The following is a 22,470-nucleotide window of genomic DNA, read 5'->3' as shown; positions in this document are numbered from 1 at the left end:
CTCTGAGGAAACGTGTCATGTTTGGGGTATTTTTTCTGAGAATATGGTGATTTATGAAACCTGGGGTGAGTTTACATTCCTCAATTACAAACCTTCATATGGTAGATTTTTAATTAGATGATGTCAGTAGTTTGAGGCTTTTTAAATTTTGCCACTTTTATATAGAAAAATATGTCAAATCTAACCTCAAAATGTCAAAATAAGAAATGACCGACAAAAAGCAACATGTACATCGTCAATTAAATATTTACAAAAAATATTAAAAAGCCAAACATCAAAAAATTAATATCCACATCTAATAATGAAAACAAAAGAATTAGCCAGTAATAAAAAAGGAGTAAAGGATTGTTTTTCCACCACAACTCTATTCTTGGCAGTTTTTGAAACAGCAGTTGGAGCTTCATGTTTCGACATAATAATGTACAGAAAACATAACAGTTAATAAATAAAATTATACATTAGGGGAGGGGGGATGCCTGGGTGGACTTGTGACCTCGGTATTCTTAAGATCCTGGCTACGGCCCTGCTAGCAGTGACTGTTATTTGTCCATTAAGGCTTATTGTAGATATATATTTATCTTTAGCAGCTTTAGTTTTGGTTCGCCTTTTAGTTCCTCTACCTGTAAGTAAAATATCTCAACCCCGCTCACCTGGAATAATTTAACACCTAGTTAAACGGTGGTAGAGAAATAATAAACCCTCGATAGCTACACTGAAACTCTGCTTATACAGGTTGACTCATTAGCAGTAGCTTCTCTCTCTCAGTGGGCCCACCACTCATTAGCTTCAGGCGGGAACAGATCCGGAGTGCCGCATTCCACAATTAATGAAACAGTGAGCCTGTTTGAGCTGCTGGAGAACAAAGTAGGGCTTTAATGAGAGGATGACTACACATAACATTCCTTCAAACTATTCTTTATCAAGTGTACGTCAAATAGTTTGTGAGTAACGGTGACGAGTCATTTTTAATGTCAGAATTAACAGGCTCGGACACGCACGCGCTCACAGGTGAGTATCACACGGGCTAGCGGGTGACGCAGCCAATCAGCGCGAGACTGTCTGTTACCAATTCACAACTTTCAAAACATTTGCGCGTGGGGCCGTGTGGGCTGAGTCCAATTACATCACCGGCAGTCATAAAAAAGCAGTCCAGCTCACCGGGGGGAAAACAAAGACATCAACCTCTGACACAAACCTCGAGAGGCACATTTCTGCACGAGCTCAACTAATGGACTTACGTTCCGCCAAAGACATGAGACCAAGGACGCTGTGCCGCAGCATAAAGGTAGGCATCAGTGCTGCTAGCGCGTTTACACACTGTGAAATGTCTTGTTTTCACCTGTAGCACTTGTTCTTTCATTGTTCATATAACCACCTGAGCTAGATTTATGTTTAGAGGATGATAATACTGGAGTGATTTCATAGAATTTCTTTTCTCGGAAAAACTTGGGCATATTGTGTCCCGTGTAGTGTTGCCTAAGAGTCAACAGAGCTGCACCTTAGATCAACAAGTTCTCTGCCATAGAGTCGAGATGTTTTTACTCATATCTCAAAAAAAATAGTTCCTCCGATACAAATTTAAATCAAAAATAATGTCAGTTTGTGATCGTTAATAGTGCACATAAATTGACATAAGTTAGAGCGAAAAATAATGAAGAAGAAGAAATTAAATAAAATAAAATGTTATTTTTTTAAAGTCATATACGTGACCAAGAGCGATGACTTATCTTTGCTTTTTGGGTGAATAAATGTTGCTGTTACCCCCGAACCAGTCAGGGCTGCTACTCACTAACTATTAACTAATTATTTTCATTAGTAATTAATCTGCCGAAATAATAAAAAAAGTCCGTTATAATTTCTCAGAGCCAACAATATGAAACCCAAAGATATTCAGTTTGCTGTCAAACAATATGAGAAAGAAAAGTAGCAAGACGTCAAATATGAGGAGCTGGAATCAGAGAATATGAAGGTTTCTTGCTTGAAAGTTGATTTCTGAATTGATTAACGGATTATCAGTTGACTGATTAATCAACTAGTCCTTTCAGCTCTAGTTCAGAGCAATGTATTTGTTTGATTATTTTTCTACTTTATGATTGAAGGTGTTTCACTGACTAATTGAAAACTTAAATTTATTAAAAGTTGTTTTTTTAAAAAAAAAAGAAAGAAAGAAAATTTCATTCTCCTCCAGATGGAGTTTTTCGCAGGGGAAAGTGGTGCTTGTATCTGAGTTTCCATCTTTAAATACATCCCTCAGTTCATTTTTTTATGTTTTCATGTGTTTCGTAACTATTTCCAGTTCAAATATTGATACATTTTCTGCACTGTTGGCTCTAATGTTAATAGTATCACTCAACACTGACTAGTGGAAGAAATGTAACCCCACTGAGTGCCAAAAGGAGCAGTTGTACTTCACTGTATGGCAATAATGGGAGAGAAACAGTTTGTTCCAGGGCTGTGAGTAATAATGAGGCAAAACTGCATGTTGCACTTTGGTGGTTGCTTTCAAAACTACTACAACGAGAAATGACTTGTCTTCTTCATCTGAATTGTGTCGTTAGTGAAATGTGACTAATAGACGTATATTCTGTAAGTTTAGAGGAGACGGTGAAAGAAGTTAGTTAAGCGACTTGTAAACTCCCAGAAGGTGAAGGTTTATTTGAAAAATCCTCAACGTGTTTACCTTCAGCATTCCCACACAGACTGTGGTAGGTCCAGTTGCTACGAGTCTTCTTCTGTTTATCATTTTAAGTCTTCACTTTAAAGCCCCCCAACCCCCCCTCTCCCCCCTTGTGTTGAAACCGAGATGTACAAATATAAGGAGGGTGGAGGACAGTGAAACAGTATGGCTCACCCTACAGGCGTTATCATTCTGTTCAAAGTTCACAGTGAACCTTCGCCCATCCTGCAGAGTACAGTTCAAAGCTATGTCAAGGCATGTTTGGATCATGGGAGTAGCTCAGAATAAGCAGATTTAGTAATGTGTCATTAAGCTACTTCTGTAAGCCAGTCCTACAGCAGTAAGTAGACGAAGTGAAGGAGTATCTTTTTAAGTTCTGTTCACGCCAGAACTCTTGATTACTGTTGGCCTCCTGCGTAACGAAGAAAAGAAAATTGGCCGAGTCGCTTTTCACATGAAACCAGATCACTTTGCACTCAGTAAGGCCAAGCAGGTCAACAATGGTTTCACAGGGAGCAATCAAATCCATCCATCTTCTCTTGACACCAGTACATGGTGTACAGTGCTTTGCTCTCTTATTTACTCAGTTTCATCTGGACATTGTGTTTGGTTTTTTTCACAACTTTGAACTTATCTACCGTAGGCTGCACCTAGTCTCCACAACAGTTACACCATCAAACTCTCTTAAAGGATACCTCTGTCAACATCCGAGCCAAGTGTCTGCTCGGGGGCACAGGATGCTTACGTGATGCTTACCTCCTGTTCTACCTCTCCCTCTCCACACCTCAGTGCGCACTCACGTTTGAGGATGTGTCAAACTTAAAGCGGTAGTACTTCATTTTGGTAAAATTCACTCATTCGCTTTGTTATCGAGAGTTGGATGAGAAAATCGACACCACTCTCGTGCCTGTCTGTGAAAAAGGAAGCTACAGCCAGAAGATGGTTAGCAAAGTTTAGCACAAAGACTGGAAACAGGAGCAGCTAGCCTGGCTCTGTCCAAAGGTGACTAAATCTCCCTACTAGCATCCTTGATTAACATATTATATCTTGTTTGTTAAATCATAACCTAAAAGAAACTGTAAACACAGAAGATTGTTGTTTTATGGGGTTTTATGAGGGGTTATGTGCTGGACTATTTCTAGGCCAAGCTCGGTCACTTCCTGTTGTCTCTGCTGCCAGGCAACCTCACAGTGACTCTAGAGTCACTACGCGCAGCAAAGAAATAGTCCGACGCATAACCTCCTGTATAACGATGGCCTGTTGTTTTTACACTGCAGATTAAACATATGAGTATAAGATATAACATATTAATTAGTGAGCTTTAGAGGTGCTGGTAAGTTTTGTTTTTTTATCTTTGGACAGAGCCAGCTAGCTGTTTCCAGTCTTTAGGCTAAGAAAAGTTTACTGTGTCCCGGCTGTAGCTTCATATTTGATAGACAATTATAAAAGTGGTCTCAACCTTCTCATCTATTTTTTTTGCAATTATTATTTAATTTTAATATTTATTTTAAGATTTAATTAATTATATCATTTTCAAAAACTGTTGCTTTAAATCAGAGAAAATGCTCCTTTGACAATGATGCTATTGTGCAGCAAAACTGTTTTATGTTTGTTTCACAATGAAGGGAGGTGATTCTGTGGCTGTAGTTTCTTTCATGTGTCATGGGAGACTTCATACACACAGCTTTTCCTTTATTTCATTTCTTGACCAAGTAGGTCAGGCATTTTTTAATGACAAAAAAAGATTTCCTCATGGAAATCCATGGATACCCAGCAGCACAGCTACAGCACGTGTCCCTGAAATAAAAGCATTTGAAATTCAAGTGTGAACTTCCCCCAATTCTTCCACTCGCAGCAGGGTTGCAGGCTGGGACAATAACATCCAAACAGAAGGGGCCGAGAGTGTTCAAAAAGGATAAATATGTACAAAATCTGTGGAGAATCCAAACACTTTCCTGCATACAAGAATCAAATAGGCATAAATCACTTGTATGAACAGTGTGGATAAACAGTAAATCCTGCTTTGTTCACAATGTGACATAACTGATCCATTTTTAGCGTTCAGCACCAACTGTATTTCTCCTGCTCTATTCCACAGTTAATGCAGTATTCCTTCAACAAGAATAATTAACCTGCTGTATTTTATTATTGATTGGGTGCAAGAAAACACAGTTTCTCCATCAAAAGAGGAAATTTTTGATTTAAATGGATTATGTGTAATCAAAAACAACTTAGACTTTTTAGTGTGAGAGCCAAATTGTCAGAAGGCCAGAGAGTTATCTTTGAAACATGATAGTTGCATCAGACTTTATCTCAATAAAAATATTAATCAGACAAGATCAAATAAGAACTCAGGCAGAAGTCGTGTGAACCTATAACTTTTTGTTCTAATCTAAAAAAACCTCTTTGCCTGCCTATGCAAATAGGTCCTGTCAAATCATTTAGATAATTCAAGCACATTTGATACAGAATGAGGATGAAATATTAACAACAGTGTAAAAGCGTCTATTGTGTGTGCTAACAAACCGTTAAGCCAAGCTTTAATAGGTGCATTAACTGTTCTGGGTTGAATGCAGAGTTTATTCTCCCTCAGCTGGTCTGGCAGCTGGTAAACAAACTGAAAGCTTGGATTTATCAGTGTTTTCATAGCAAATTCACTCCTAATCTCGACACATATCTTTAGCATCATTCGTGCATTCATGGCCCCCCGAATGACTAAACCCATGTACAGAGACTCATACGAGTGTCTGTGAACACCACCTCACACACAGACAGAATGAGCAGCTCTTCCAGATCACTGGGAGCTCGTCCAGTGGACAACTTTGATCTTTCCACATCTCTGGGTGTGAAGAGAAAAGTCCAGGAGACAAAATCATGCAATGAATTGGAGACCCATACAGAATCACTTGAAGCTAAGTAATTGGCTGACGATGATTCCAAGACCTCATCACACATTTCATTACTCCTTTGGCACCGTGCTGTTTAGCTTCTTGGGAAAGCAGATGAATTACTGCTTTGCCATAAGACACAACTATGTACTTGACTTCAGTACAACTTGGAGATACTTGTACCCGACAAAGGTATTTCCAATTTGCTACTTGATACTCCACTTCATTTCAGCAAAAAATATTGGACTCGAGTCACATGACTTGGACTCGAGTCAGACTTCAGTCATGAATCTGATTACTTTACACTTGACTTCGACAAAATAAAAAAAGGACCTGTGACTCAACTTTGACTTTTAAAGGAAGGGTACATTTTGGGAAATATGCACAGTGGCTGCATATGAAGGCCAAAAAATGCTTAGATTAGCCTATCACAAAGACGGAAACGGGGAAACAGCTGGGCTGGCTCTCTCCAAAGGTAATAAAATCCGCCTACCAGCACCCAGAAAGCTCACTAATTAATTAATTACATGTCGTTAGATTAGTACGTATAAACCCCAAGTGTAAAAATAAGTTGTGGTTTCAGGGTGGGGCCTTTTCTTTGTGCAGTAACTTCCTGGTGAGCATTAGAGTTGCTGGTATTGTTTTCCTTTGGACGGAGCCAGGCTAGCTGTTTCCAAATTTATATGCTAAGCTAAGCTAATTGACTCTAGCTACCTACTGACAGAGTGTAGACCATAGACACCCCAAAAACATACTGATACTCTTTTAGGTCATGTTTCGATTGAACAGGGATCTTTGTTGGGATCTTCACCTGATCCCGAGTCGGTCCAGACTTGACTCAGAGCTAAGACCTGAAACTTTCTTGTGACTTGCTAAGTAATGATTTTTTTCCAATCTTTGACTCACAGCTACATTTGTCAGGCAGCTCTAGTTAGTTAGTTGGCGGTTTAAGATTTTACATACAAAACATAAGACGAGCTTATAAATATGATGCATTGTTATAGATAAAACCGGCCAATAAGATACCATATAAAACAGTCAAATATATTAACAAATTTGGCAAAATTAACTTCACTTTAACCAGCTATTATTATTTGGTGATAATACTTAAAATAAAAATAAATCTTCCTCCACTGTCCACTGAGATGTTCTTGGAACAATGTCAAGTCACAATGAAATAGTCCACTGGACTGAAGTTGCTGTGTTGAGGATGTTTTCGACATTCATCCGACAGGCTTCCTCAGTGTCTGCTGGGGAGTCCCAGTTGTTCACACCATGAGGTCACATGGATCAAGGTGTGAATTGATGTGAAACCACTTTGGAAAGATTTTCAGGATGGCGTTGCGGGTAGATACTGTAACAGCTTAAAAGATTTCAGAAGGGTTTCTGTTCAGAATTTTCTGAATGTTATGTCCCTTTCCCAGATGACTTCCCCTCATCATCACCTCATTTTACACCTCATTCAATCCTTCTGTCCTCCCTGTCTAAATATGCACTCCACTGACTGAACTAATCGTCACTTCAGCATGTTGCCGGAGGTTCAAAAACAATGGAAAGTTGTGTTTAACTCAAATCCTCCGGTACTTTTCCGAGACACTGGCCACATATGGGATGACAATGTGGCTCCTCTGAATTGGTCTCTGTTCCTTGGAACAATTTAGGCCTCTCAGGAAGAATATGTTTTATGCTTTGTGTCTATTCTGCTGCTATTTGAGTGGAGCCAAAATGTCTTTTGCAGCTGAAAATAGCATAAAAGACAGATGACATTTATGACTATAACCTTGGCTCCACCACTACTGAAAGCTTTTGTCAGAGCATACTGGACATTTGTGAGAGGTATTAATGATAGAAACGGATGGCAGTTCATATTAAAACACTGGAAGCATTTCTGTGGATCACAAATTTTACTAGGTTTCTGTGGGATCAAACTAGCAGTTCTAGGTCCAAGGTCAATTCATTTCCAGGAAAATGAATTGATTTCCAGAAAATCTGTAAAATTTTACATTTCTGTCCTGCCTTTGTTTATCTTTTTGCTTGCCAGTACATCTGTTATCACGTACATAATTCTTGGACACTGAAGTACCACTCTCTATTTGTCCTAGCTGTTCGTCCTGTGCCACGGAATGCTGCAGTTCTCTCAGCTGCTGTACAGTGCCTACTTCAAGAGCACCATCACCACGATCGAGAGACGCTATGGCCTCAGCAGCTACTCCTCGGGAACCATTTCCTCTCTCAACGAGGTAGGAGCCAACAATAACATACCCGCACACAGTTTGAGATTATGATAGCTTTATTTCAAGGATACCGATGACAAAGGAGGAATTGGAGAACAAGAAACATATCAAAATCACACTTCCTGACAATTCAAGCGGGATTCAAGCATTTTGGAACAGTTTTATTATGGGGGTCAAGAATAATGAAAGAATGTACTGTACATGCTCGTCCCGGAGGGCGCTGGATTTCCATACTCAAGTGGAAGTTAAATGAATCACACGGATAAATGTCCTACTAACGACTACAGGTCACTATTCACAAATGAAATACTGTTTTGACATTTGCCACCTTTTTGCCTTTTATTAATTACTTTTCAGCTCAAATCTCAGGATTTGGCGGCACTTGGACAATGTGATCAAGCACATCTGATTCGAAGTGTTAACATTTTATGAAAACACAGACCAAACAAGGCCTGGGAATTTCAGTTTCAGCATCTCCTGTTAGTGTGATGCTTTAAAGCTGCTAAAATAAATATTTTTATATTATATATATTATTATATATATTATATATAATTATCTTTTATATTATTTATATAACAATTGACTCAGCAGTTTCTCTCAGCTCTATGGAGCGTCTTAGCATCTTTCAGCACATTGTTTTGTTTTTCTATGGTCCATAGCTTTACTGTTTTGGTTGACTCTCACTGCGCCCACCCGTGTCATTTCCAGCCACAACAGGTAGCTTTTTGTTTTCAGCAAAAAAGCTTCGATAAACACAGTGTATACTACCTTCCCACCACCAAACAGACAAATTTAGCTGCTAACAGGTGAACATAGTGGAGCATTTAGCAGTTAAAGGGCCGGATATTTCCTTCAGCAGTGAGTGGAGAGCCAACAGAAGCTAAAAGGAGAGTGAATCAGGTGGCCAGAAACACGACTCTAAATGAATGCTAACTTTGCTCCATGTTGGCTAAATGGGTGAATAAACAACCGTTTAACATGTTTGCCATATCAACTGATGAGGTGACATGTCAGTGTATTGTTTACAGATTGTTTTCACTGCCACCAAGAGACCAAAAAGATCTGTCAATGCATGTTTAAATCTTTGAAATTGTTATCGCCTCTACATTGTGTTATTTTTCTTGCATATGACATTTGAATTGTGCCTGGGTTGTGTGCGGACACCGCTTCATTCCCAGCAACTTCCATATTTGGTTTTGAAAGTTCATTGGCAATGTTAGATAACTGTGAGAGAATGCACTCAGTGTGAATGGACTCATTTGAAAAATGTGACTGTCCTCTGTAGGGAAAATGCTCCCTCTGGATCCTCTTTGAAACGTGTGTCTGTGTGTCTTTTTCTCAGATCAGTAACAGTGTGCTGATCGTGTTCGTGAGCTACTTCGGAAATCGGGTTCACCGTCCTCGTGTCATTGGAATCGGTGGACTGATGATGTCTGTCAGTGCCATGATCCTGACCATACCTCACTTCGTATCCCAGCGATACAGCTACGATTCTGTTTTACACAGTAAGACAAGCCCACACTGCTTCACTGTGACAGATAATGTGACTCAGTCCAGAGCAGGGAACTCATGAATGTACAAATATGTCAATGCAATTTATGAGGCTTTACTTAAGAGTTCGTCCAGAACGCTGCAGCACGGCGGCTCCCTCCTCAGCAAAGGCTCCATAACACCCAGCAGGAGTCAAACAAGTGTCTGCTGTTCGGCTCACTGTGCTCTGTAGCAAATGGTGTATTCAGAAAGCCTGCTGGTGCTCTCCAGCTGAACTTTTGCATAAATCAGAGGAAAATTCATAATCTTTATGCACTCGCTGAAAGCTTAAGGAGATTAGAATCACCTCCAGGGCATTTAATTTGTAATGACAATCTCCCTCTTCCTTCTTTCGTTTTGCCCCCAGCCAACGTACCTTGGCGTTGTTCAGCGTGTCAGGGAAGGGTCAGAGAAGCTTCAGGAAATTAAAATAGTTGCACATCTGTATCCCCTGGCTTGTCATTAACTATCTTTTTTTTTTCCCGCCCCTCTCCTTTCCGTCTCGTGTGTGACTACCTGCTGTGATTCAGACCGCCATGATATTTGCAACCTGCAGGGGAACTCGAGCAACTTGGAGTCTTGTGGCCGTGACGAGAGCAGGCGTCTGGTCGACTCCAACAACCTATGGCTGCTCATGGCCAGCGCTCAGCTGCTCTTCGGTGTGGGCTCGGTGCCCATCCAGCCCTTTGGGATTTCCTACATAGATGATTTTGCTAGACCTGGCAACTCCCCTCTTTACATAGGTGAATGGCCTGTTGTTCACAGATAGATTGATTTGCTTTGATAAAGAGCACACAATCTGAGGGTCATGGTGGGACACTGGGTGATTCTGCAGGCTTGCATGTAGAAAAGCTCTTTAATATACAACTGTGAAGATTGATAACATCAGTATTTGGCAAGAAAATGACAGAACAACTCAACAGTACTTCAGAAACTCACAGCCGCTCTCTGTCATTTGCAGCTATCCTGTTTGCAGTATCTGTATTTGGACCTGCCATTGGCTACCTGCTGGGCTCAGTCTTTCTGCGAATCTATGTGGACGTGGACAAACTTGGTTTTGGTAATGATTTGGTCTTTTAAGGCATCCAGAAGTAATTTTACAGGCATGTTAAAGCAGGAAAGTTGGTCCACTGTTCTATCTGATGACTCATTGTTCGCTGCTGTGTCTTGCAGGAGCTGAACAAGAGCTCAGACAAGGTGATCCCCGCTGGGTTGGAGCCTGGTGGATGGGCCTGCTCGTTACTGCAGGCTTCCTGTTTCTCACCTCCATCCCCTACTTCTTCTTCCCTCGAACAATGCCTTCAGAGGAAAATGTAAGTCACACTCTTACTCACTTACAGCCCTGTTTTATGGCTAAACATGTTATCTTGTGCCGATTGTGTAAGGATATTTCACATTTCAAGGGAGTATGAAAACAGTACATGTAAGATTCAGTGTAATAATACTCCTAAGCTGCTGGACATCTCTCATGTTTTACTGACATCTACTGGCTGACATCAGCATTGCAAGTGTACTTGTCCTCCTTTGTTTTTTTCACCATCTAGAAGCTACAAAAACTTTTACATAATGTAAAACTCAACATTATAACTAACATATTACGTTGCTGAACACATTTTGATACCAAAAAACTGATTTGTATTGTACTTGTGAAATATTTATGCTTGTATCTAATCTTTGAAATAATTTGCCGAAAACATTAATTACAGAGATGATAAAGCCAATCCCCCTCATGGTTGTGAAGCCACATTTTGGCCCTTCCAGCTTATAGATTTAGTGATACAGTTCATTCTGATCAAGTGCAGTGAAAAGCAATATAAAGTTATATTACTTCTGGCTTAAGTTCATCATTTTCGGAAAGGGAAAATCATGTTATTATTAGCATTAAGACACATTTCTTGACTAGTGAATATATATATTATATATATATTTTGATATAAAACATGAAAGTCTTTTAGTTCATTTCAAAAAGACACACAATGGAAGATTGTGGCTGATTAATGCATTGCAATAGTGCAAACACAAGGAAACACAGTTTAATTCAATGTTAATTTAATGAAGAAAGTGTTGAAATTGACTAAAATACCTATGTTTATATCAATTTTTAACACCTAAACAAATTTTTATGGTTTTAAAATGTTTTTTTTTTCCCCCTGTGAAACCCAAATTCTCACATTTAAACTAAGAACATGCATTTCAGTATGAAAAAGCCACAAAAATCTCATTAGAGACGAAAAGTCTACAGAAATCCTCCATTATGGTGTTTGACAGCTTCAGATGATTTTGAATGCACTGAACACTGTGGAGCTTTTTGCACAGAGCTGTCATTTCTGTCTAATGTTCCCACATCACATGAATACAGTGTGGAGAGAGACAGACTTGTTGAGGAACAAAGTGATATGGAGGGAAACAAAGATGTGGGAGAAGACGAATCAGGTCTTCCTGGTCAAAACAGGCCTGATTTGATTTACTGTACAAGTGATCCTCCACGTTTTACACTGTCCTGTATGTTTGAATCAGTGTAGCCTAAGAACACAGATACTCCTGCATTCATGACACACCTAATAACTCATAAATTTCTTATTTTGACAAAAAGGAAGCTTTAATTATGCCCTCACAGATACTCCTTATAACACTTTAAACTGCATATCATTTTTCAGATGATTGGAGATGAAACTGACATGAGTGATGACTTCAAGAAGCCAGATGTCTCTTTACTTGATTTCCTGAAGAGTATGTTTACTACATTCAGACCACAATTGTTCAAACTTATTCATTAACTGACTCCATATGCTTTTATAATGTTTTGTAACAGATAAATAAGAGAGGGAGTCATTTAAAGTATCAGTGCTATAATCAGTGTGTCTGTATGTCTGATCAGTGTTTCCCAGGATGTTTGTCCACCTCCTGCTGAGCCCGCTCTTTCTGATGCTGGTCCTGGCCCAGTGCTGCTTCTCTTCGGTGATAGCAGGTCTCTCCACGTTCCTGAACAAGTTTCTGGAGCGACAGTACAGTGCTTCACTCGCCTACAGCAGCATGTTAGTAGGTAGGTCCTGCAGGAGTGCTACTATAAAGGAGGAGCTTCAAGAAAAGATCCTATAATAGATTACTACTGCCTTTGGAGGCAACTGATTGTGATCGATGTCAGCTGTTAAATAATTCAAGTTATAATGTACAGAATGGCATGTTTTAAATCATTTTATTGAACACTGTGGAAGTGAAGGCAAGTGAAATGAAACAGTCTGTTAAAATCATTTAATGGACACTCTGGACTCTGGACTCTGGTTAGCACACTTGCACCATGGCAGCTTTCCAAAGAGTGAATTAGGTTTGTACTGTCTTACTTTTTTATTTGGGTTTGTGCTTACTTTATGGAAGTCAGCCCCTTTACAACATTGCACAGCTTTCAGGCTTCACCTGTCTTTTCAGGGGGGGCAATAGGCTGGTGACCTGATGTCAGTGTGAATAATGCATAATGGGCAACCTCATCTGAATAAATATGTGCAGCTACACACACAGTCATGTTTTATAATTGGTTTGTCTTCTTGTAAAGGATGTCTATGAGTAGTTTTGGCAGTTTTTGGCAGCATCTGGTCTGACAATTGCACAGAAGTATCAAGATTGGAGTAGTTTTGTTTCTGAGCAAATCAATGGTATAAATGCCTAAATCCATCCATACCAAGGCTGGATTATCAACCAAGCAAGCTGGGAAAGTGCGCCAGAGCCCCAGACTATCAGAGCAGCTAGGCCCAGGTTCACTGTGTCTCATTTGGTGTGTAGTAGATTAATTAATTGCAAAATGGTATGTAAATTGGGGCCACATGACAAGACCTGTACCATTCCCTCATTCTGAGACTCTGACTTCTGATATGTCTTTAAATGGTGCATATTCTTTGACAAAATTGTTTTTTTTTTTCTAAATTTAAATCTCCAAAAACCGAAAGGCATAAAACAAATACCGGGGCTGGTAATACTGGATGCTTACTGGGTCTTTAGGTGAAATATTGTGTTTTCATGTGTAGTCTGCAGTGTGCACTTAACAAGTAGGTGGTTTGTTGGTTATTGGGAGGAGACGGGTCACAAACCCAACTCACAGAGAGAGCAGGAGGATTGGGGGCAGTGGGGGCATAAATGGGGTTAATCTGGCCCTTGTCTTTACCATAATGGAGGCATTTTAAATAAGCTGAAAAAAAATAGTCATTTGAGTTTGTGTCATTCTACAGTTCATGTCTATGTCAGCTAACAAAGGACAGCACACAGTGTTGAAGAAACCTCTTTGGACATCCTAAGTAGACCATAAATGCTGTGCTTACTTGGTGATGATTAAATCATCTGTGGTTCCCAGGTGCTCTGAATCTACCAGCAGTAGCAGTGGGGATGCTGGTGGGCGGGATCATCATGAAGAGGACAGGTCTCTCTCTGAAGACCATCCCGCGCTTCTCAGTGGTCATGCTGACCATCTCCACCCTCCTCTGCATCCCGCTCTTCTTTATGGGCTGCCCCACCCAGAAAGTCTCAGAAATCAATTACTCCCAAAACGGACAGCAGGGGTGAGTGAGAGGAGCAGCAGTTGCAGAGTTTTATTATGATGTGGTGGAGTTTTCATGTGTACAGCATTATTTTTTTCAAAGCGACATTTAATTGTTGTAGTAATATTGTAGCCACACATCCAGCTGATCTTATGTGAAATGCTCGTGTAACAGATGTGGGTAGGGAATGTAACGAGATGACTCAAAGGATTAGTTTCCAGCCTTTATTTGCTCCTGCATAAGACAATGTCGTACACATGAATTGCCTTCTGGTCTCTCCTGCACATCTGCTCCTAAACATGTAAAATAACAGAATTTACACTAGGAAATGGATGCTAAAATCACATTGGCTACATGACGCAGGGCGGCCTGCTGTTATACAAATGGCGCCAAGAAAGTTAAATGAAAACATCTACAAAACCTATATTAACGATCAAAACAACACAAAACAAGTGGGTTATATAATAGTATTGACAGTAAACAATATGCGTTAAAGATTACAACATAAACGGTTCAATTTACAGAGAAAACAATAAAATAGCACAGCAGCATTTTTTATTGTTTTCTTGAAATTGAACTGTTTATGTTGTAACCTTTTAATGCATATTGTTAACTGTCGATACTATAATGTTACCCAGCTGTTTTGTGTTGTTTTGACCGTTAATATAAGTTTTGTAGATGTTTTCATTTAACTTTCTTGGCGCCATTTTAATTACGGCAGGCCGCCCTGTGTCATGTAGCCAACGAAACGCTGCAGAGATTTTAGCACACAACTTATTCTCAGCAATACAAAAAGGCACTGTGAGGGACAGAAGAGGAGCTACGGGAACTCAGGAGGTACGGGGGGGCGATGTGCAGCAAGGTAATTTCCACAGGAAACATTAAAGAAAATAACGGTAAATAGAAATTGCTCATTGAGATAAAATTCACAAATACTCAGCAGAATCATTAAATGATAAATAAAATTTACAAATACAAATTGGAAATAAGAATTATCAAAGTGCCTTTTTAAGTCTGTTACACTTGCTCAAATATAATGAAATCAAGTCCCAAAATTTCCTCACAGCTTACAGATGTTTTGAAAGTGAATTCAGATAACATTTGGAGGGATGTGATTGGATGCTATTGTTAACTATAACTAAATTAGGGAGTGTTCAGTTCTTACAAATCCATACAAATTTCTAACAATTACACATCATTTGGAGCTTTTGTTTCTGAAATACTTGTACCATATTCATAATCATTCATCTAATATGTGAGATACAGAGAGTAGACAGGACGCTTGATATAGTATTCCTTTGTTAGCTTCTGACTTCATGAATATGTAAATTACAGGTTACACCCAAGACTCGGGCTAAACTTGGCCAATCTTACCTTTCAACTTTGCTTCAAACTGCATGCAAAACCATAAAAAGACATCCATGTTTGTGTTGCTTGGGGTTTTTGTTTTGTTTTTGTTTTTTTTACAGAGGAACAGAATTTCCTCAAACACAATTTCCCCCTTTAAACTTCCCCCCAATTGTGTTTACTGAGGTGAACAAATAGGCAGTTCCAAAGAAAAAGGAGAACAAGTTGAAATTTTTTCAGAGCAGTGGTACACTGGCTAAATTGATTGTTAGCTGTAACCAGTTCTCAGTGATACTGTACTGTATTCTTAAGTCTCTTTCATGCATAGTTCCTGGTAAATTACTGGGATAGCCTTTCAGGCACCGCTAGTGATTTTCACTATTCACACATGCAGCTACATTCAGGAACATTTCCGTCTTGCACCTTTTCACACACCACATTGCAATGCCAGAATAGACAGTCCAGCAGATGGCAGTAATGCAAGACTTATGGATGCCAACCACCATAAAACTCAACAGAAGAAGAGGGCGAACCTCATGAAACATGGATCAAACTTTCAAACTAGGCAGTCCTGATCAAATATGAATGAAGCTTAAGTTACTGTATTGCCTATTTCTCACCTCAAATGTTTTCAGAAACATATTTTAGTGTACTGTTCAGCTGTAATATGAGAAAGTTTGTGACGCAGCTTCCATGTTGAAAACAGATGAGCCAAAACCAAGCACTGCCCAACACGCAGTACGTCACCCACACGTCAAGTCTCGTAATTGGTTCGCTCGCACCACATGAAAGTGTCTTTTGTCAGATGGATGTAACCTTTTACTTGTTTGTGCCTGCAACGTTACTGCTGTTATTCAGAAGACAGCCGTACCGTCATTTTCCCTGAAATGTTGTCTTGAGGTGGTACAAATTTCCCTGAATATCCATCCCTGCTCCCATTCACACATGACTCCATTCAGGAAATGTTCCAGAACATTTCAGGAATAGACTGCATGTGTGAAAGGGGCAATAGATTAAAGGTACCCTGTAGAATTTTGTTGACAAATTTGTGTTTACATTCAGTGATTTTTATCAAAACGTGTCTATCATTCCTTCCTTATAGAAGTATTTGCAAAAACAAGCATTTGAAACCATATTCTTTTTACAGTCATGTTTGCTAGCTAGCAGTCTTCTTCTTCCTTTTCTTTTATTGACAATTTGCTACATGTGCAGTGTTGACATATTACTTTGCCACCACAAGTGTAGATCAGTGGAATAATCTGAAACTGGAGGAAGGAGGAGGATTGTTTGTGCGTGTGCATTGTAAAACTAATTGGGGGCCCGCTTATAAAGTTCAAAAACTCCACAGGGTACCTTTAATGACCTGGCAGCAGTTTACACAAAATGCTAGTAGGTCACTAACATGTTGGAGCTCTGATTGTTTTCATCTATAAAATTAGATAGTAAGGAGTTATTTTGCCCCACAACCAAACTTCTGGCACCTACATAAAACTCATAACCATGTAGTGTAGTGTTACATTCTACTCTATTTGCTCAGTTTTCTTTAGAATTGAATATTTATGTATATATAATTTGAATTACATATATTTAAAACAAACTATTTGAACCTCTGTAACTTTATCAGGACCTGTCAGCAAATACATGCTAATGAAACACTAATCTCAAACATTATCTATCTATGACAGTCCCACTTACTTGTTTTTGTTTGACTCTTTGTCTCTGCCCTCCACAGCTTGTGTTACTCCAACTGCTCCTGTCCTGGCAGTGCCTTCAACCCTGTATGTGGCTCGGATGGTATCGAGTACATTTCTCCTTGTCATGCAGGCTGCACCAATTTCACCAAAGACTCCAACAACACCAATAGGGTTCAGGTCAGTGTCTCCTCTAAGCACCTCTTTATGGTTTCCTCCCTCAGCCCAAAGCCCTGCAGATTACGCAGCTGTATATTGACACATGTAACATTAGTATACAGTGAGTCTTTATATAAAATGTATATGATATAAGCCATTAAGATATGCTTGTCATAGAGAGATATAAAAATAAAACTGAACTGAACTGAACTGAACTTTAAACTTTAAGCTGCCTTTTCTAGGGGAAAATGTGTGCAAAATTAGAATGATGAGAGTGAAATTACCTGATGTAGAGTAATCATGTAAAACACGAATGCTTGATAAGTTTATTGAAAAGAAAAAAGGGAATAAATAAGATCAGATGTTTTTAGAGCAGGGAAAAGTGTTCAAAATGTCTTCTGTAACCATCTATAATTTTCTCAGTGTGGGATGAAGGAATGAGTTTGGTTCCTGTTCTAGTGCAGGATCTGGAAATTAGGCTGCAAGGGTTTAATTAACCTTTAACTGTGTACTGCAGAGTACTGCAGGGAATGCATACCGCTAATAAAATGCCATTGACATGCATTGAGAGTCTGTGTTTAAGTCTCCTCTTCAGGGGGTAGACATTTTCTTAAACCTGTCTTTTTCAAGTTTTCAGTAGAGACTTAGAACAGGAAGCAACTTTGGCCTTAGATGCTTCTTCTTTCCCTCTTTTTTTTTTTTTTTTTTTTTTTTTTTTTTACAGCATATTGGTTCAGCGTCCCAGTATTTAGACTATGTGATATATCTACCATATGGTCCTTGAAATATCACACGTTTCATGCTGGAGCACTGATATGAAATCCCAGTCCTACATAATTTGTCTTTGTATTTTCAGTCACAGTAGACAAAGACCCTGCTCTGCTCCTAAAAGGACACTAGTGGCTCACAGCCAATGTCCAATCAATGCTTATTAGTCACAGAGCAGATAGGAGGTGTTTTAAGAGGGTAAAAATGTCAGTGTTTAAACGTCACAGCTTGTGAATCATCTATCTGTGGGTGGATTGTGTGACTGCTGATAGAGTATTTGTCGGTTTGACTCAGCATGTAAACCTGCTGTGTAATACTGCAGCACAGCTTTAGAAAGTGATGGCTACAGCTAGCTTAATGGATTAATCCCCAGAAATCACAGACTAATTCTTTTCTCTTTCTTGTGGACATCTGAAAGGCTGAAAGTGCATTTCAATCAAGTGTTAGACAAGAAGTCTGAATACATTTTAGGGAACTGTTTCTAGTATTGTTTGAAGGAGAAAAATATATTTTATGCATAAAAATAAAAGGTGAAGAAGACTGAAAGCTGTCTGAAATCTAACCTTTCCACTCCAAGTGTTAGGATGACAGTGCAGTGTATACAGTAGCCATAAATACAAACGTTTTCAAGTCCCATTTTACTATAAATAACAAACTATATATGGTTTCTACTTTTCTTACTTTTGTCATCTAAAGTTTTAATTTTATATCTTTGGTAAATATTATCACCTATTGATGTTATGGGCTAATTGTTTCAACATGTGCTGTATATTTCACATTTTGACAGAAAAGTGCAATTCATTTTAATTAGCTTTCTTCGTCTTTTTTAAAATGAGCTACCTGTTTTTAAAGGAATAGTTTGACTTTTTGGGAAATATGCTTATTTGCAGAGAGTTAGATGAGAAAATTGATACCACTCATGTCTGTAAGCTAAATATGAAGTTAGAGCCAAGAGAGTGGATTAGCTTAGCTTAGTTTAGCATAAAGACTGGAGGAAGAGGAAAACAGCTGGCCAGGCTCTGTCGAAAGGACAAAAAAAAATCTGCCTGCTAGCACCTCTGAAAACTACTAATTAAGATGTTATATTGTGGAATATTTTTCGAGTCAGTAACCATGACAATGGATCAATAAAGGTCAATAATCATGACAGATAATCATCATGAGCCATTTATTTTATTTTTACTTTAAGGAGGATCCAGAAGTAATGGTGACTCAAAAGGACTATATTGAATCACTGGCAACATATTGAAGGTCATCGTATGATGTCATTATGGGAAGAGCGACTGTATCGCTAATAGTGTATAAAATAGCTCATATTACAAAAGACTTGTAACAAATGGTGACATACCAAGAATTGTGAAAACAAGGAGGAGTGTGGATGATTAGAATAAACTCCACAGAAGGAAAAGTTGAATTGGGTGTAATAGTCAGTGCTTTCATGACTATGATTCAGTGTCTGCTCCATGAACCAGCCTAGGTTTACTTGTATTTTGCTTAATACACAGTAAATCTATTATTGCTTTGAACTCTGTCTGATTCAGTGTATTTCATGATTGTTGGAATACTTAGATTTTTGGAATAAATGTGTTGTGGAAAACCTGAAGACTTATTGGTCCAGCTGAAGGATTTTTTCCACGACGATGTCTTGCTTGTTAAATCTGTAGATTTCTTTATAGATGTTAGGTGCTAGAACATGTTCTTGGCTTGGTGCAGTAACTTCTTGGAGTCTTGTTGTCAACGTGAGACTCCCGCTGCCAGTCTTTATGCTAAACTAAGAATACCGGCTTCATATTTCCAGACATGAGAGTGGTATTGATCTTCTCATCTAGCATTCAGCAACAAAGCGAATAAGTGTATTTCCCAAGCAGAAACCCTTTATTCATCCCTAGTGGTGGAAATAAGACTCACAGCAGATGTAGTATAACATAACAAACTAAAAAGTTGAAATAAAACAACAACCTTAATATCTCCCTTGCTTTTCTTTCCTTATACAGCTTTACACCAACTGCAGGTGTATATCTGGGGGCCAGGGTCATGCCAAACCAGCTCCCTGTCCAAACAACTGCAAACATTTACTTCTCCCCGTCATACTTGTCATCTCACTGGCATCACTGGTCGCCTGCCTCACTCACAACCCCATGTACATGATGGTGCTCAGGTAAGGAAGGATGACAATATATTACAGTATATACACACTTTCCCCCCAACCACTGTGGTCCTCTGTCATGTTTTATACTCTAATTCTCAACAGGTTTTCAGAGGCTTTCATGGCTTTCTTGTTCCCAGAAACTGCCACAGTCAAACACTGAGCTGCTCTTGTTTTTAATAGGCTCTCCTTGACTCTGCAGTCCTTAAAAAGTCAAACATACAAGTACATAAAAGTTAATAAATGAGTGCACTCAGCCCGCAATATGGGAGAGTTAAGAATCAATGAGAGGCAAATAGACCACAACACATCAGTGATCTCATACACATGAAGTGAATAGTTGTGTGTTTTTAATGCAAGAATGTTTGCAAATAAAGCAAATGTACTGATTCATGGCTGCCACAGTTGTCCAGTGTATGTTATTGTGTTGTGAGAAGTATTGCATTCAAGAATGACACTGTACAACATGACAGGATTTGACCCTATCATTTTTTTTTCTTGCTCATTTCAGAAGCGTTCCCTCTGAAGAGAAGTCGTTTGCTATAGGGATTCAGTTTTTACTCATGAGAGTATTGGGTAAGTCAGTACACAAATAGTATGTAGCACTATGCTCAAATTAATAATTAATTATTGTATTAATGATGCATTTCTCATTTGTTAGTGCACAGTAGAACCCCCAAAATCCCCAAATGTCCTCATAAGTAAATAAATAAATAAAAAAGATCATTGGGAAGTAACTTAAGAAATGATGTAAAATGAACTAATTAATATGAAATATCTCAGCAGAATTATTCATTCTTATTTTTATAATAAGTTTTATTGGAGTGCATTTTTATTTCATTATTTTAAAAAAATTATATGAAATAAAAAGTGACATTTATTATTTAAAAATGATTTCATTATTGTTGTTTTATTGTACACAATTTACTCAGGTGATTATTAATTTCATATATATATTTTTTTAATCTAATATTGAACACTTTGAGGTTCTGCGCAGTTAAATTTCAAATTTTCTTCAACCAAATCAGTGAATGTAATTAATTCTAATTATTTCATAAATTTTACATGAATTTCTTTAAAGGAAATGTGGGATTGCCCTCTAGTGGTTCTAGTTCAACCATATGGGGATAGAAATGTGTTTATACTGAGCTCTCTGTCACTCTTCCTCCCTCTCAGCCTGGCTACCAGCACCTGCTCTCTTCGGGATGGCCATTGATACGTCATGTATCTGGTGGAAGCGTGTGTGCGGAAAGAAGTTTAGCTGTGGTTACTATGACAACAACATCTTGAGGAACCGGTTAGAAAACTTACCACTCAGAGCACATAACACAGAAACACGCACACAGTACACCCGCATCACTGCTAACAATCATTTGTCTGACCCTTGCAGGTACTTGGGCTTACAGGTGGGCTATAAGGTCATGGGCGTCTTCCTGCTGGCGATGCTGGGGTGGAAGGTGCAGCGGACCCAGGAGTACAGTCTGGAGAAGAGGTCCGAAAGTCTACTGTGACCCCGCTGAGACTCCCTGTTGATCCAAGCCTCTGTTTCTGAAAGCTTTGCTGTGGTGTTAAACATTTTGAAGAACTATGTGCTGCACAAAGCTGTGTAAGTGTGAGAAAGCCACCATGAAGATGACGTGCCTACACTGACCTCAATTTCTTCCCTACCTGGGGCCTCACTGGTTGGAGTTAGGATATACATTTTCCAAATGGGAAAATTTCTGCTGCTTTTGGATGCATTTAATGGCATGATTTAAAGATTATAATTGGAATTACTCTGACAATATGACCAACTCATTACAAGTTAAGACAGGACAGCTAAAACACGTCTTGTGTGGTACCTCACAACATTTACATGCATCTGAGACCAGTGACGAGAGTCTGACTGATGATCAAATAACAGATATTGGAAATATCTTTGTTTATTACTTGTTCCTGTAAGGTAGGAATCTATTCAGGTTTCTATTTGCAATGGGAACATACTCTGTAACTAATTAACTGTATAGCTTAATATTTAAGTTTATTTTTTATAGATGTTTGTCTCATACGCAGAGACATCTGTGATAACTGCAATACTCATTTCATATATAATCATGTAACACTTGATTTATTGCAATGCTAATACATTTTTGAATATTTAGTACATACATGCACATACATACACTGTTACTCATAAATGGAATTAATCACACACATTATGTGGAGTGCATACATGTGTAATGAATTACTGGTTAATAAAAATATACAGTACAATTAATCAAATCTCTAATATGCAGCCTGAAGTCTGTTTTCATTTCTGTCTTTATCTATGTCTCCAACATTGACAACTTGGCAAAGTAAGCAACCCAGATGTCCCAGGTTCACTACATGTCAGTTGGTTTTGGTATTTTAATTAAGTTCTAGTTTGTCTGGGAATTTTCATGACTATTGTACAATATCAACTAAGGAGGATGCTGCAGTTTTCGATAATCTTGTGGCCCTGTATTGTAGAGGGGCCCCCTGT

General features: G+C 38.7%; 1 protein-coding gene across 1 annotated transcript; it reads left to right on the top strand.

The window, feature by feature from the left end:
• The first annotated feature begins 462 nt into the window (after positions 1-462).
• On the top strand, positions 463-22,236 carry slco2a1 (solute carrier organic anion transporter family, member 2A1). The gene is made up of 14 exons (XM_044362504.1): positions 463-1,285; positions 7,668-7,805; positions 9,143-9,305; positions 9,861-10,073; positions 10,292-10,390; positions 10,504-10,643; positions 11,988-12,060; positions 12,209-12,373; positions 13,673-13,877; positions 16,936-17,074; positions 19,816-19,979; positions 20,479-20,543; positions 21,144-21,264; positions 21,358-22,236. Exons 1-14 carry the CDS (start codon positions 1,229-1,231, stop codon positions 21,476-21,478), a joined length of 1,863 nt encoding a protein of 620 aa, XP_044218439.1. The 5' UTR covers positions 463-1,228; the 3' UTR covers positions 21,479-22,236.
• The last annotated feature ends 234 nt before the right edge of the window (positions 22,237-22,470 follow it).

This window comes from Thunnus albacares, chromosome 9, assembly GCF_914725855.1.
Source record: "Thunnus albacares chromosome 9, fThuAlb1.1, whole genome shotgun sequence".
NCBI classification, from domain to species: domain Eukaryota; kingdom Metazoa; phylum Chordata; class Actinopteri; order Scombriformes; family Scombridae; genus Thunnus; species Thunnus albacares.
The sequence above is the reverse complement of the archived record's forward strand: the minus strand, read 5'-3'. Positions and strand labels throughout refer to the sequence as shown.